The sequence below is a fragment of the Micromesistius poutassou genome, assembly GCF_964030765.1.
Source record: "Micromesistius poutassou genome assembly, chromosome: 13".
Lineage (NCBI taxonomy): Eukaryota > Metazoa > Chordata > Actinopteri > Gadiformes > Gadidae > Micromesistius > Micromesistius poutassou.
In genome coordinates, this window is record NC_140283.1 from 1,263,922 (window position 1) to 1,280,687 (window position 16,766).

Genomic DNA, 16,766 nt, shown 5'->3' on the forward strand with positions numbered 1-16,766 from the left:
TAAAATCTGTTCGATAATAACACTTTAATTTAATAGACATTTAGAAACAAGTTATTAGGGTGAATGATTGACACATCAATCTGTTTAATAAAAAGCGTTCTTCCATTTGACGCGCGGACACGTGTGTTCGCGTCCCCGCGTGTTGTCCGTGCGCGCGGATCTGTTCCCTATCAGCGGCCCGACGCGCGGTGCGTAAAGCTTATCTCCGAGCAGCGTGTGTGTGTGTGTGTGTGTGTGTGTGTGTGTGTGTGTGTGTGTGTGTGTGTGTGTGTGTGTGTGTGTGTGTGTGTGTGTGTGTGTGTGTGTGTGTGTGTGTGTGTGTGTGTGTGTGTGGTTATCTCGAGCAGTGTGTGTGAGTTTAGACAACACCCAGAGCTGAGGAGCTATCGGGCCTCAGCAGAGAGTGTGTTGTCCTCCGGTGACATCACCCCCAGGCCCCCGCCCGCGGTGGCTTCTTGGTGGCATGTGTTATTGAAAAATAACTCGTGGATTAGATGTGTTGATTAGACATTGTGAGGATGAATGTGATGCTTCAATATGCTAGACATCTTGATATCATGTATTATTATTATTATTATTATTGTTATTATTATTATTATTATCAGGCCTTCCTCTTTTTAAACGCCTAATGACCAAATCAATTAGCGCGTTCGGTCTCCAGTGGCCTCACGTCGGCCTCAGATGAGTTCACAGGCTGACGACAGGCTCAGCGACATGGAGCTCTATCAACAGCCTTTTACCCACGGGCCGATGTGTCTCTGGCTTTAAAGGTTAAGGTTGAACCACAGCGAGAATTTAAAAACAAATAATTTTTAAAAGATTGTTATTTCATTCCTAATCCTGAGTCTCCTTAATGACCGTCTCCACTTAATAATAATTAAGTAATTTGTCTTGACCCCAAGAAAGTGAACTTGAGTAAATAAACTCCTCCCAGCCATCGTGGTCATCGTCCTAGTGATGTCGCAGCACTGCTTAAGCTCCTACATTCATTGAATGAAACAATTCACAGCAGCGTTTCCACCCTATTGGGTCTTCTTCAGTCTTTTGCCTGAAGTTTCATTAAATGAATATAGGAGCTTAAGCAGTGCTGCGACATCACATTTCTTTCACTCTATACGACATTATTTGTCCTGCACCAGGCCAGAAGGTGGGATGTACACACCATAGTGATCTATAGTGATCTATAGTGATCCATAGTGATCCACAGTGATCTATAGTGATCTATAGTGATCCATAGTGATCTGTAGTGGTCTATAGTGATCCATAGTGATCCATAGTGATCTATAGTGATCCATAGTGATCTGTAGTGATCTATAGTGATCCATAGTGATCTATAGTGATCTATAGTGATCCATAGTGATCTGTAGTGATCTATAGTGATCCATAGTGATCTATAGTGATCTATAGTGATCCATAGTGATACATAGTTATCCATAGTGATCCATAGTGATCTATAGTGATCCATAGTGATCCATAGTTATCCATAGTGATCTAGTGATCTATAGTGATCTATAGTGATCCATAGTGATCCATAGTGACCTATAGTGATCTATAGTGATCTATAGTGATCCATAGTGATACATAGTTATCCATAGTGACCCATAGTGATCCATAGTGATCCATAGTGATCCATAGTGAACTGAAGTGACCCATAGTGAACTATAGCGATCCAAAGTGATATATAGTGATCCATAGTGATCTATAGTGATCCATAGTGATCTATAGTGACCCATAGTGATCCATAGTGATCCACGGGCTATTCAGTGTGACAATGCGCCCGGTGTGTTTACTGCTCTGTCGGCTCACCTGCACTTCAGTTTCAAGTCTTAAGAAGCGACAGAAGTCAGCAATAAGCTTAAGTCGTTCAAAGTGAGCAGAAAGGTTCCTCTCAGTCTCTGTAAACAGTCCCGCGCGGTCCTAGAGACCAAACCCGTCCGGCGCGGGCGTCAGGAGTGACAGGCGGCCTGTGAACTGGTTCTGATGGAACTTTGAACGCACGTCCGCAGACACACACACACACACACACACACACACACACACACACACACACACACACACACACACATACACAGATCAAACCAAACTACAACAAGTTTGCATCGCGACGAGCGGCGGCTCCTACCTGCTGGTTAGTCCTAGTCCTGCTCCTAGTCCTGCTCCTGGTCCAGGACCCGGTGTGTGTGACCCGGTGTGTGACCCGGTGTGTGACCCGGTGTGTGGGGAACAACAACACGTCTCCTCAGAGCTCCTCTGGTCCCGCGCGTAAAGTCACCATCGCTCAGCGCAACCCGTCGGAACTTCGGGAACTTGAGTCAGCGGGGAGCCTCGCGCTGCACGGCGGACAGACGGACGGCCGACAGACGGCAGAACCTTCACAGCGGCAGGACGCTAACACTGGAGAGAGGAGCTGAGGAGAGAGCAGCCGTCCGACGCTGTGAGGGGAGGCGGAGTGAGGCCGAGAGGCCAGAGGATAACCCCTCCCCTCCGGAGCACAGCGCTGGAGCACTCCTTCAGATCGCTGCACTCCGATCACTCCTCTCCGATCACTCTTTATATCACTCCTTATCTGTCTCCTATCTCTCGCTGTCACACACACACACACACACACACACACACACACACACACACACACACACACACACACACAGCCGAAGACACACGCACGCACGCACACACACACACACACACACACACACACACACACACACACACACACACACACACACACACGTACGCACACACACACACACACACACACACACACACACACACACACACACACACACACACACACACACACACACACACACACACACGCGCACCTCGGTCAAACGCCCTGCTAGTATCAACACTTTGAATGCATTGAAGTGAATAATTGTGTGTGGGGAGTAAATGTATAAATAACGTTAGGTTATAGTTCTGGCTGAAGCCTGTTGTCTCTGTGATAGTCTGTTAGAGCAGGAGCAGACAGACAGGAGGAGCACTGAGACAGACTGGAGGAGCAGTGAGACAGACAGACAGACAGACAGACAGGAGGAGCACTAAGACAGACAGACAGGAGGAGCAGTGAGACAGACAGGGCCGTGGTGATAAATGTTTCCTCTCTGTCGTTGACTCCAATAAGGATCTCTTTGGTGTTTTCCTACATCAGGGCGTTTAGAGAATACGCTATACTTCAAGTAGAAAAGCGTGCAATCAATAAACTATTTCACGACCTTTAGGCTGACATTTCGTTATTGTAATTCACAGATGAATAAGACCTGCACTTCAATGCGAATGAAGGAGTTTGCGTTCGGCCCAATGTGCTCATTGTCTAAAGATCTGGTACGAAAATAAATCGATTTTTGGTTAAATTGTTCGACCAACTTTAATTGAACTTCAGATCAGTCGAGTAGACTTCCTCCCAAACCAACCCCATGCACACTACAACGACAGATTATTTAAATACATATTTTTCTGTAATATGCACAGCATTTTTGCACTAGAATCAACCGTTGCTGGTACCACTACCACTGGAACACTTTACACTTACATTTTACAACACTTTACACTTGACTACACTTCATTACTTATTGTTACTTATTACCACTGTCTTAGTTTCTCTTATAATTACTTACTTTAGTTTATTATTATTATTATTTATCATTGTGATCTATGCTGCTACTTATTTTTACTTTTTTTTTTAAATATTTGTATTGTTTACTTATCTTTATTTACTTATTTTTTCTGCTATGTGGCTGTTGAGGAACCAAGCCTAAGAATTGTAGTCGTGTACTTATATAAGATAAGATACAATAAGATGTAATAAAAGTAATTCTGATTCGGCGGGCCTCCGATCGCCGAGCCCTCATCATCTCCCTCTGGCGCCCCCTCGTGGCGCTTAAACCACAAGAGAAACACCTTAAGACGATAAGAGCACATACAAATAATAATAATAATAATAATAATAATAATAATAATAATAATAATAATAATCATCATCTATACTGTATTTAAATATAAATACATACATATATAAATGGTTCGTGTTTTATGGTGTTTCGTTGCAAATTTATTTAAAAAAAAAACAAAGTTTTATATTTTTACTGAAATAGTTGACTAATAATTCCTAGTATTATAATAATGCTTATTTCAGGGGAGGTTTCTGTCTAATACCTCTGTGTGTGTGCACATGTCTAACAGCCTACCTCTTTCTCAACCTCATCATGATGATGATGAGGATGACGTCACGCGGCCATGCGACGTGCTGCCGATAGGGGGCAGCACGTCACGTGGTCATGTGACGTCACGCCAACAGGGGGCAGCATCGGCCGCAGACTAAAGAACAACAAACACGGAATCGGAAGTGACGTCGCGTGTTGGTGCTGGTAGAATCAGCTCGTCGCGCGGTGGTGGACGAGGTGGTCCCGGTGCAGAGTCGTGCTATCGAGTGTTGCTCTACGATGACTTCTCCGGAGCAACGCGGGACCAAGAGACCTGTCTCTCCGAGCCACGTGGGTCCTTGTGTTTCTTTTGGTCATTGCTCCTCTGCAGAGGAGTCGCTCAGCGGGGGGAGGGGGGGGGGGGGGGCAGCAGTTTGTTTTTGTGTGTGTGTGTGTGTGTGTGTGTGTGTGTGTGTGTGTGTGTGTGTGTGTGTGTGTGTGTGTGTGTGTGTGTGTGTGTGTGTGTGTGTGTGTGTGTGTGTGTGTGTGTGAGACATTAAGTATTATATATCATCGTTGTCTGGTTAAACCTCTTAATTATTAAATGACTTAACAGGAAGAGCCCAGTGTATGTTAACGCTGCAATCCAGAGGGTTTAAATGTTTACAGTTCTTACAATATGATTCATTGAATTGAGTTAAAATGTATATGTTGTATGTCTTCACATCGGTTATAAGCTTAGATGCACAAAGAATGTCCACTGGGCCTCATCTCCACCAGTGTCATCTCCACCAGTCTAATGTCATCTCCACCAGTCTAATGTCATCTCCTCCAGTCTAATGTCATCTCCTCCAGTCTAATGTGGTCTCCACCAGTCTAATGTCATCTCCTCCAGTCTAATGTCATCTCCACCAGTCTAATGTCATCTCCTCCAGTCTAATGTGGTCTCCACCAGTCTAATGTCATCTCCTCCAGTCTAATGTCATCTCCACCAGTCTAATGTCATCTCCTCCAGTCTAATGTGGTCTCCTCCAGTCTAATGTCATCTCCTCCAGTCTAATGTCATCTCCACCAGTCTAATGTCATCTCCTCCAGTCTAATGTCATCTCCACCAGTCTAATGTCATCTCCACCAGTCTAATGTCATCTCCACCAGTCTAATGTCATCTCCTCCAGTCTAATGTGGTCTCCTCCAGTCTAATGTCATCTCCACCAGTCTAATGTCATCTCCACCAGTCTAATGTCATCTCCTCCAGTCTAATGTGGTCTCCTCCAGTCTAATGTCATCTCCTCCAGTCTAATGTCATCTCCTCCAGTCTAATGTCATCTCCTCCAGTCTAATGTGGTCTCCTCCAGTCTAATGTCATCTCCTCCAGTCTAATGTCATCTCCTCCAGTCTAATGTGGTCTCCTCAGAAGCTAAGGACCCTTGTTCATACAGAGTGTGTCCTCAGGAGGGCGCCACCCCGTGGGGGGCCGTGGACCTCGGCAGCCAGGAGAGGAAGCAGAAGTTTCTGCGGCTGATGGGAGCGGGCAAGGTGTGTTACCTCCTCCTCCTGTCTCCTCCTCCTCCTCCTCCTCCTCCTCCTCCTCCTGTCTCCTCATCCTCCTCCTCCTCCTCATCCTCCTCCTCCTCCCCGTTACCACCTCCTTCTCCCCCCAGCCCTGTTGTTACACTCTGGTCCACTGGTCCTCTGGTCCTCTGGACGTGGTCCACTGGTCCTCTGGTCCTCTGGTCCACTGGTCCACTGGTCCTCTGGTCCTCTGGACGTGGTCCTCTGGTCCTCTGGTCCTCTGGTCCACTGGTCCTCTGGTCCCCTGGACGTGGTCCTCTGGTCCACTGGTCCTCTGGTCCTCTGGACGTGGTCCACTGGTCCACTGGTCCACTGGTCCTCTGGTCCACTGGTCCTCTGGTCCTCTGGTCCTCTGGACGTGGTCCACTGGTCCTCTGGTCCTCTGGTCCTCTGGTCCTCTGGTCCTCTGGACGTGGTCCTCTGGTCCTCTGGTCCTCTGGACGTGGTCCTCTGGTCCTCTGGTCCTCTGGTCCTCTGGACGTGGTCCCCTGGTCCCCTGGACGTGGTCCTCTGGTCCTCTGGTCCCCTGGACGTGGTCCTCTGGTCCACTGGTCCCCTGGACGTGGTCCTCTGGTCCTCTGGACGTGGTCCTCTGGTCCTCTGGTCCTCTGGTCCCCTGGACGTGGTCCCCTGGTCCCCTGGACGTGGTCCTCTGGTCCACTGGTCCCCTGGACGTGGTCTTAACCTCTCCATTGTCATCCAGTACTTTGCGGACCACCTGATTGAACGCTTCACAAATTCAAACTACATGAGCAATGGCTGAAAGCGAGGGCCATTCAGGGTTAGACACCAACTACAGGACGGCCCTGGCCCCTGAACCACTGGGAGCCACTGGGAGCCAACAGTAGCTGCTTATGGTCCCAGTGTGTTTATCTAGCAAACACAAAACATGACAATGGACACAAGAAAGACTGACCACCGTGACCTCAATAACCAGCCTAATACTACATTTATTTATATGATCATATAAAACGCTGGGCCGTCTGTCTGTCCTAACGCTGTCTGTCTGTCTGTCTGTCTGTCTGTCCTAACGCTGAGCCGTCTGTCTGTCTGTCTGTCTGTCTGTCTGTCTGTCTGTCCTAACGCTGAGCCGTCTGTCTGTCTGTCTGTCTGTCTGTCTGTCTGTCTGTCTGTCCTAACGCTGAGCCGTCTGTCTGTCCTAACGCTGTCTGTCTGTCTGTCGTAAAGCTCAGCCGTCTGTCTGTCCTAACGCTGTCTGTCTGTCTGTCTGTCTGTCTGTCTGTCTGTCTGTCCTAACGCTGTCTGTCTGTCTGTCCTAACGCTGTCTGTCTGTCTGTCGTAAAGCTCAGCCGTCTGTCTGTCTGTCTGTCTGTCTGTCTGTCTGTCTGTCTGTCCTAACGCTGGGCCGTCTGTCTGTCCTAACGCTGTCTGTCTGTCTGTCGTAAAGCTCAGCCGTCTGTCTGTCTGTCTGTCTGTCTGTCTGTCTGTCCTAACGCTGAGCCGTCTGTCTGTCCAACAGAAGGAGCCCACCGGACGTCTGGTCATCGGAGACCACAAGTCCACGTCCCACTTCCGCAGTGGTGAGACCCGGGGGGCGTGGCTACTGCACTGGGAGGGGTGAGGGTTGGTTCTGGCTGTAGGGGTGAGGGTTGGTTCTGGCTGTAGGGGTGAGGGTTGGTTCTGGCTGTAGGGGTGAGGGTTGGTTCTGGCTGTAGGGGTGAGGGTTGGTTCCGGCTGTAGGGGTGAGGGTTGGTTCTGGCTGTAGGGGTGAGGGTTGGTTCTGGCTGTAGGGGTGAGGGTTGGTTCTGGCTGTAGGGTGTTAGATCCGTCAACTGTGCCGCTGGTGAAACCCGTATCCAGTAACAGTTGTAACAGGCCGGTGAGGAGACTAGCTCAGCCCCTAACTACCTTGTAGCAGACGCCTACCCCGCTTGCCTCGGCGCCCTGCCCCCGGGCATAACCCTCGGCCAGGACCGTGGCGTACCGATCACGTCTGTTGTGGTAGCTCTCCTCTGGGATCCGTGCACTTGGTGGTTTGCTGAGAAATGTTCAGAGGTTTGGAATAACCTAACCCCCGGGATATGTTTGATTTCTTTGTACTAGGTAACCTCTCAGATCCACGACGTTTATAACTACTCTGTTGGATTGTCCACCGAAGCCCTAATCTGTTCTCCCTGGTAACTGATCCCTTGAATGATCAAAAAGGATTGGTTTGAATATAGTTTTATTTGCAGGATTAATATTTGGAACATTGCAGCAAGCGATAAAAAACATTTAAAAAGTATGATAAAACACAGGCTATAATTACTAGTAACAGGCCATCTGTAACACTCCTAAACAAGTGATAACAAATACTTCTGGAACACATCTTGTGAGGGTGTCTAAATCTGTATTCTCTATAATATTTTGGTCGCCGAATACTACCTCTTCTTAATTGATCCCAACGATTGTCTGAGCAGGTGGGGGGGGGGGGGGGGGGGGGAGAGAGGGAAGCTCAATCTCCCCACACAGTCGGAAAAAAGGTCTCTAAAGGCTGCCCCACACTACACTATTTATTTATCTTATGCGATTTTTGAGTCGGAGTACACCACACACATAACGAGAATCGCAGCCGATTTGTTGCTCTCCGATCCTACATAAGATTAGAACACAAGACGGAACACCACACACTACAGGATAATCTTATCCGATTCTCGGCCGTGTAGGCTACGTCATCCAGCACGAGACAAGAGACCGAGAGACAAGAGATTGTAGATCTAGAGCAGCGGTTCCCAAACTTTTTTTCCTGCGCACCCCCTTTACGTCCCAACCGGGTTGGCGCACCCCCGATCCCCACTTCAAAAAGAAGGAAAAAAAACGCAACAAAGCTTTGTTTTATCGCCATATAAAGACTCATGTTTAATCATGCGCAAATAACCAGAACACTCATGACAATAACAACATCAACAAATATCCAACAAATAGGACAGCCAAGGGACACGACTGACGTTGTGTGCAAGATCTGCTCTTGTGTGATACGCGTAATAGACGGGCAGACGACCGATCTACATGACCACTTTATGCGCCTCGCAGAAGTTAATAGAAATTATGATAAACAAAACATCACAGAGCATAGAGCAGGATTGTGAACGTTTACAATGTCTCATGTCAATTTACAATCTGCAAAATGTCTGTGTTGGCCGACTTTTTTTAGTTAGGATATTGATTCTGCGCGCCTCCTATTTGCAACGGAATTTGTTTAAGATATAAAAACATTTAATTTAACACACACGCACTAAAACAGATATTTTCGTTTTTAAATAAATATTTGGAAACGAAAATTGAAAAGTGAGAATTGAATGCGCTTTGGCATTATGGAGCACCTTCGGGTGTGTGTGTGTGTGTGTTTTGCGCGTGTGTTTGTGTGTGGGTGCGTCGCTATTATGTTGACTACACACTCAACATGCCGAAAATATCTAACATGTTGGATAACCCCGATTTTGAGATCGGGTGGTCTTAAGTTTATGAGATTCTATCTTAGAACACTACGGCAGACAGGATAATCTTGGCAGATTTTCGTCCCGATTCGGCTGCCATGGGAACGCCACCCCGATTCTCGTAAGGGGCAAATCGGCCACGATATCGGGACATTTATCTTGTAGTGTGGGGTCAGCTTTAGAGGTCCAGCATCTGGTAGCCATCATAGCCCCGAGGGGCTATGGGAGAAATCCCCCTTCACGAGTCGCTGGAGAGGCTGGTGCTGGTCGTGCTGCTAAAAACCGTAGAGTGTGGAAAAGAGGTCCTTTCTAAATTCTTCCAAGTCCAAAAGTCTATTGATCGCAATGGGTTTGGAGGAGTCCTTCATGGAGTCCCCGTCGTGTAGATCTCTCGTTATTTCTGTATTTTACAGCTCCTTTTATTTAGAAGGTTTGCCATAGTTACCTCCCCTTTGATATCTTAACACATATTTTAACATGGGACTTGGACTGGACTTACATTCAATCTTCCGATAAGGCTCCGCCTGCACATATTCCCTTGCAGCTGCGGTGGGGGGTACGTACATGCTTGTTCACTAGGCCTCTACTCCGATAGCTACAACTTACTACTTTATTTCTACAATTAAATGTTAGATAAAAAATATAGAAATAAAACACATTGTTACATTCATGTTGCTCAATCATCGTTTTACACAATCAGGTACACAATCAAGTGTTCAATCAACCTAACTACCCTGTTTCGTTACATGAGTGCTCTTTATTTACTGATTCGTGATTATTCAAGTAAAAATTAGTAAATTAGTATTATTCACAATGATTATAACAGTAATAGTAATCCATGCATATACTGTGTTCTCTTCACCCCGGCCTCGTCTACTCTCCTCATATGACCTCACCCCGCTTCCTGGTAATCCCCTACCTTTCCCAGTAACGGCCCAACAGCCCTGTATACACTACCCTGTAATTATGGGACACAATACACTACAATTATGGGACTTGTTGGACTCTAACGAATCAACTTTACTTGACAAGGGGTGAGGGTTGGTTCTGGCTGTAGGGGTGAGGGTTGGTTCTGGCTGTAGGGGTGAGGGTTGGTTCTGGCTGTAGGGGTGAGGGTTGGTTCTGGCTGTAGGGGTGAGGGTTGGTTCTGGCTGTAGGGGTGAGGGTTGGTTCTGGCTGTAGGGGTGAGGGTTGGTTCTGGCTGTAGGGGTGAGGGTTGGTTCTGGCTGTAGGGGTGAGGGTTGGTTCTGGCTGTAGGGGTGAGGGTTGGTTCTGGCTGTAGGGGTGAGGTTGGTCTAATGAGCGGTTCCTCTCTCAGGGACGGAGGACCAGAGGATCCGGGGGGAGCTTGAGGAGCAGTACCACCAGGGGATGGACGGGAAGCTGTCCGGACGCAACCGCCGCCACTGTGGCCTGGGCTTCAGTGAGGTGAGGTCACTGTGAGGTCACTGTGGGGTCACTGTGAGGTCACTGTGGGCGGGGCTTCAGCGAGGTGAGGTCACTGTGATGTCACTGTGGCCTGGGCTTCAGCGAGGTGAGGTCACTGTGAGGTCACTGTGGGGTCACTGTGAGGTCACTGTGGGCGGGGCTTCAGCGAGGTGAGGTCACTGTGAGGTCACTGTGGGCGGGGCTTCAGCGAGGTGAGGTCACTGTGATGTCACTGTGGGCGGGGCTTCAGCGAGATGAGGTCACTGTGGGCGGGGCTTCAGCGAGATGAGGTCACTGTGGGCGGGGCTACAGCTAGGTGAGGTCACTGTGGGCGGGGCTACAGCGAGATGAGGTCACTGTGGGCGGGGCTACAGCGAGATGAGGTCACTGTGGGCGGGGCTACAGCTAGGTGAGGTCACTGTGGGCGGGGCTACAGCTAGGTGAGGTCACTGTGGGTGGGACCCCCCCATGGAGAGGCGGGGCCTAACCCTCCCCCCCCCCCCCCCCCCCCCATTAAGCCGTTCATCCTGACATTCAGCTCATCCTCTCATCGCTGTAGACGGGCAGTTCTGCTTTCAGTGTTTTAAAGTTTCGTGTGTGTTGGCAAAACGTTTCAGTGGTGGGGTTGAGCAGACTACAACCATAAGTCAGGTCTGAGCCCTCCTGCCCTGCTTCTGCTGAAGGCCAGGAACCAGCGGTTCCTTTTCATCAGGGTTGGTTGGCGTGGTTGCGATGTTGACAATATATCTGATTATTAATGTTAGTGGTTTGCGGCTGACGTCAGGCTAGAGGTGAACCAGGGTTTAAATAACCCCTCTGTCTCCGCCTTAGATACTGACGGATCACAGTGCAGACAGCGTGTGAGTTCTGACCTACAGTAGATCCATGGTTCCTTAACACCCCCCCCCCCCCCCCCCCCGTCACCTGGTAGGCGGAGTCTTTCCCGTCCGAAGCGGCGGAGAACCAGACCAAAGCAGACGAGCCCAGGACCCCTGCAGGGGGCGGCGTAGAGGAGAAGGCCTCGCTCCCTGAGCCAGAGAGCCCCTCCTCAGAGCCCCCACAGGCCACCCAGGAGGAGCAGCAGGAGGAGGAGGAGGAGCAGGAGGAGCAGGAGGAGGAGGAGGAGGAGGAGGAGGAGGAGGACAAGAAGAGGCGGAGCTACAAAATGGCCTTTGTCAAGTCCTCATAGGACCGGGCTCTCCGGCCCGGGACACTTTTGTACATTCTTTTTTTTTGTTGTTTTCTTAAAGGTCCCATGACGTGCCACCAGGTGTGGTGTGATTGGCCGTTACAAGCCGTTTTGGAAATGTCTTCTGACATCACAGGTGGGCGTGTCCACCTAGATGTGTGCTGGACAGATCAGTCCACCAGCCGACCCAGTGGACCGTAGCAAACGTTGCTCATCTATCCGTCACACCTCTAGGTGGACACGCCCACCTGTGATGTCATTTGAGCCCGATTTCCAAAACGGCTTGTAACGGCCAATCACACTCGCACCTGGTGGCGTGTCATGGGACCTTTAATGAGTAGTATCTTCTTTGATTGGTTACTCGTTTCAAAGCCTGAAGCCTATAAAGCAGCCGGTTGAGGAAACGTTTGAATCTGTTGTTAATGTTGGACATTCTCCGCGGCTGTGTGTGTTACCGTGTCAGAAGTGAACTGCCAAGTTTTAGATCATTTCCATGTTTTTTTTGTAATGGCGTGTATAATCAGCACTAAGCATGAGATCCACTCGACTGTCTAGAACCTGGAGGGAGGTCAATAAAGGGAGGCGGTCATCAGATCAGGTGTTCAGTGCTCTTCACTCGTCTCCATGTGCTCCTGCATCAGGTCGGACAACAACAAACCACAACAGCAATGGGTGGGGAAGCACTTTAAGGCCCTGACTTCAACCAAATCAACACGGCCCTGTCTGTGTGGGCTGCCTAACAGTACGGTCACAGCCAGTGGGCTCTGTCTGTGTGGGCTCTGTCTGTGGGCTCTGTTTGTGGGGGCTCTGTGTCTGTGGGCTCTGTCTGTGTGGGCTATGTCTGTGTGGGCTCTGTCTGTGTGGGCTCTGTCTGTGTGGGCTCTGTCTGTGGGCTCTGTCTGTGGGCTCTGTGTGGGCGGGCTCTGTCTGTGGGCTCTGTGTGGGCGGGCTCTGTCTGTGGGCTCTGTCTGTGGGCTCTGTCTGTGGGCGCTGTCTGTCTGTGGGCTCTGTGTGGGCGGGCTCTGTCTGTGGGCTCTGTCTGTGTGGGCTCTGTCTGTGGGCTCTGTCTGTGGGCTCTGTGTGGGCGGGCTCTGTCTGTGGGCTCTGTGTGGGCGGGCTCTGTCTGTGGGCTCTGTCTGTGGGCTCTGTCTGTGGGCGCTGTCTGTCTGTGGGCTCTGTGTGGGCGGGCTCTGTCTGTGGGCTCTGTCTGTGGGCTCTGTCTGTGGGCTCTGTGTGGGCGCTGTCTGTCTGTGGGCTCTGTGTGGGCGGGCTCTGTCGCGGTGAGATGCTGTCCTCCAGTGGTACGGTGGACTTATTGTAGTCAGCAGTGTTTTGTGGCTGGAGGGTTAGAGTTACTGTACATACTGTACATGGACAACGCTTGAGCTCTTCTTAGTGAGGATGGATAAGAATTAATAAGTTAGAACAGACCATGAGTCTCTAACACAGTCTGTGTGTCCAATATTGTAGAATGAAACAATGACCTGTCCTGAGGAAATAACTTGTTAATAACTAGGTAGGTATTGAACGTTTTCTAGACGTAAAGCCTTGATGACAGCATGTCCCCAGACAACCATTCATCACTGCAGACATCGACAAAATGATCTTAAAATAAAAGCACGTTTTAATGAAACAACCCTTTATTATAAACCTTTGGCTTTCCGTCTGAGCCTGTCTCTGCGTTGGAGCCTTCAGTAAAGCTCAGTGACGTTTGGTCACAACACACCTCAACGTTGGCATACCGTTATTGATCCAATACATTAATCATTTGATCAGAGAAATAACCCCTTTCAGTTTGTTATTGAGTAATAAAAGTGTAGATTGTGAAACAGTGATGTGGCGTAAAGCTTTTCACTCGTGGCATAAGGCACTATTATCGTCATGAGGTCAACATTAGAACAAGGTAACAAGGTCACTTTTTCACCTTGACGATACAAACAGGCACTATGTGACGGCTTCAGAGGACCCCCAGCGTCTCCCCCGCTGAGAGGGTCCGCCTTCAGCTGGGCGGGGCGGGGAATGTGACTGACAGGTCAGATACGATGGGCCTAAAGGAGCCAGGAGCAGTCTCTAACCCATCTCCTATAGCGGGAGGCACACAGTAACCAGTGGACAGATGACTTCCCAAAGACAACCAGTGGACAGATGTGGGGATTGGTCAGAAATGAGACACATTACATAGCACTACATAGCATTACATAGCACTACATAGCATTACATAACATTACATAGCATTACATAGCATTACATAGCACTACATAGCATTACATAGCACTACATAGCATTACATAACATTACATAGCACTACATAGCATTACATAGCACTACATAGCATTACGTAGCACTACATAGCATTACATAACATTACATAGCATTACATAGCACTACATAGCATTACGTAGCACTACATAGCATTACATAACATTACATAGCACTACATAGCATTACATAGCACTACATAGCATTACGTAGCACTACATAGCATTACATAACATTACATAGCATTACATAGCATTACATAACATTACATAGCATTACATAGCACTACATAGCATTACTTACAGTGGAGGCTCTTGGGCATACCTACAGTACCTTAAAGTTAAACAATACTAATTCTGACAAGGAATACTTCATCTTGGTCTATATTTTAAATATGTGTGTCAATAATAGTAATTATAACAGTAATCATGATTAACTAGTGATTAGTTCATCCGTCATTTGCACTCTCACGTGCACGGACCTCTCACGTGCACGGACCTCACACGTGCACATGAGGCTGACCACTCCGGACTCCGTCGGCCTTCAGTTGTCTGGCGTTGCTCTCGCTGAAAGACAAGAAGACGTCAACATGAGGAGACCACTGGAGACAGAGCGCCACCATGAGGACATCTGATGAAGAATAGAAATACACAACATAAAGCTCTAAGATGAACAGAAAGACGACCAAAGAAATGCTTTATTACTCAATTTAATATGTTAATGATGATAATTGTAATTGTGTAATTTGCTGAAACTTGGTTGTTGTTGTTAGTAGTAAACACAGATATGAATGTGATTATTCCATGGTGGAGAGCAGCCACTGATCTTCTCTTCTTCTCTTTATTTAACTCTTTATTAAAAGTCTTAAAAAGTCTGAACCAGGACAAAAGTGGAAAATACCTTTTGTAAAACCAAGCAAAAGCAAACAGAGTGAAACTAATCGATTGGATTACATCACCACCAATACATGATCCTAATCCTTATTATAGTACATGATTCTAATCCTTATTATAGTACATGATTCTAATCCTTATTATAGCACATGATTCTAATCCTTATTATAGTACATGATTCTAATCCTTATTATAGTACATGATTCTAATCCTTATTATAGTACATGATTCTAATCCTTATTATAACACATGATTCTAATCCTTATTATAGCACATGATTCTAATCCTTATTATAGCACATGATTCTAATCCTTATTATAGCACATGATTCTAATCCTTATTATAGTACATGATTCTAATCCTTATACATGATATAATACAGAAGGTCTGATGAGGAGGAGGTCCCCATGGTGATCACGTTCTCCTGCTCTGAGCCCATTCCCTCCAGAACCCAGACAGCCCAGACCTACAACCCCTAGAACACAGGAAGGCGGACCAGCCGTCTGTCTGTCCGGCCGTCCCCCTGCACCGCACGCCACAACACAGACCAGTTACCCAGCATGCAACACAGACCAGTTACCCAGCACGCCACAACAGTCATTATTGGAGATGATTTGTAGAAATGGCCAATAGCCATCAGTCAGATATGAGTTAGTGAAAGGTGGAGAATGTGTGTTTCTAATTCACCACGTCTTAATGTATCAGCAGTTCCTGACCACTCGGGGCTTCTCTTCCCTGAATGGTTTGGATAACTAATCCTGCTTGTTCCTCACAGATGTGTGAATGCAACAAATTGCAAATCTTGTTTTCCTGACCTCTCCAGCTCTCAAATCATACCTGCAGCACAACCTCGAGTGGCACCGCTTCAGGACCACCGTGTGAGTGTGTGTGAGTGTGTGTGAGTGTGTGTGAGTGTGTGTGAGTGTGTGTGAGCGTGTGAACGGACCTGCGACCAGCCTGCTCTTGCGCGAGGCCTCAGAGGCCAGTGCGTGGGAGACGCTCATGATCCTCTCCTGCTGCTGCAGCACAGAGTCCAGCTCGCTGAAGTCCAGCGGGAGGCTGGAGCCCAGGACCGGCGGCAGGCTGTGGACACACACACACACACACACACACACACACACACACACACACACACACACACACACACACACACACACGGTACGCTGGGGCAGGAGGGTGTAGTCTAGGGGGGTGGACAGTGTAGTCTAGGGGGGTGGACAGTGTAGTCTAGGGGGGTGGACAGTGTAGTCTAGGGGGGTGGACAGTGTAGTCTAGGGTTCAGGGGGTTTGACTCCCCAGCCAACATACTTCCTGTGTCATCCTTGGGCAGGTTGACTATGACCCTTGACCCTTGACCCTTGACCCTTGACCCTACCTATGAAACTCTGTAGAAGTAGTGGCTTGGCATCGTCTGCTAAATATAAAAATATATATATATATTTGAGGTAACTTTTCAATCTTATTATATTACCTTGAGTCAGTGGGGGGGCACTGGGGGCTGGTGGGGGCCACTGCTAAGAGGGGCCACTGCTAAGAGGGGCCACTTGAGTCCCGTCTGGGAGAAACACACTGACCAGATCATCTGATCTGCTAGTCCTCCTGGGGTCGGGGTCTGGGTCTGGGTGTGACCTGGAGGTCTGGGTCTGGCCTGGAGGTCTGGGTCTGGCCTGGAGTTCTGGGTCTGGGTCTGGAGGTCTGGGTCTGGGTCTGGCCTGGAGGTCTGGGTCTGGCCTGGAGGTCTGGGTGTGACCTGGAGGTCTGGGTCTGACCTGGAGGTCTGGGTCTGGGTGTGACCTGGAGGTCTGGGTGTGACCTGGAGGTCTGGGTCTGACCTGGAGGTCTGGGT

At 48.5% G+C, this 16,766-nt stretch overlaps 2 protein-coding genes across 2 annotated transcripts in view; one reads left to right on the forward strand and one right to left on the reverse strand.

Annotated features, from left to right (window-relative positions):
* The first annotated feature begins 4,353 nt into the window (after nucleotides 1-4,353).
* On the forward strand, nucleotides 4,354-12,562 carry cUnh11orf58 (chromosome Un C11orf58 homolog). Its single transcript, XM_084477345.1, has 5 exons — nucleotides 4,354-4,493; nucleotides 5,595-5,678; nucleotides 7,195-7,255; nucleotides 10,470-10,579; nucleotides 11,511-12,562. The coding sequence occupies exons 1-5, from the start codon at nucleotides 4,443-4,445 to the stop codon at nucleotides 11,766-11,768; spliced, it is 564 nt and encodes a 187-aa protein (XP_084333471.1). The 5' UTR covers nucleotides 4,354-4,442; the 3' UTR covers nucleotides 11,769-12,562.
* Nucleotides 12,563-14,256: 1,694 nt separating this feature from the next.
* LOC311357403 (pleckstrin homology domain-containing family A member 7-like) overlaps nucleotides 14,257-16,766 on the reverse strand; it is a 95,205-nt gene continuing 92,695 nt past the window's right edge. Inside the window, 2 exon segments of the mRNA XM_084477338.1 lie at nucleotides 14,257-14,593; nucleotides 15,867-16,003. Coding sequence (XP_084333464.1) covers nucleotides 14,571-14,593; nucleotides 15,867-16,003 — 160 coding nt within the window. The 3' untranslated portion in view covers nucleotides 14,257-14,570.

Bases quoted from the DNA above. Each gene is read 5' to 3' on its own strand.
- cUnh11orf58 (XM_084477345.1), top strand. From the start codon at position 4,443: ATGACTTCTCCGGAGCAACGCGGGACCAAGAGACCTGTCTCTCCGAGC. The intron at 4,494-5,594 runs GTGGGTCCTTGT...GTGTGTCCTCAG, and splicing joins GACCTGTCTCTCCGAGCCAC to GAGGGCGCCACCCCGTGGGG. The intron at 10,580-11,510 runs GTGAGGTCACTG...GTCACCTGGTAG, and splicing joins GTGGCCTGGGCTTCAGTGAG to GCGGAGTCTTTCCCGTCCGA.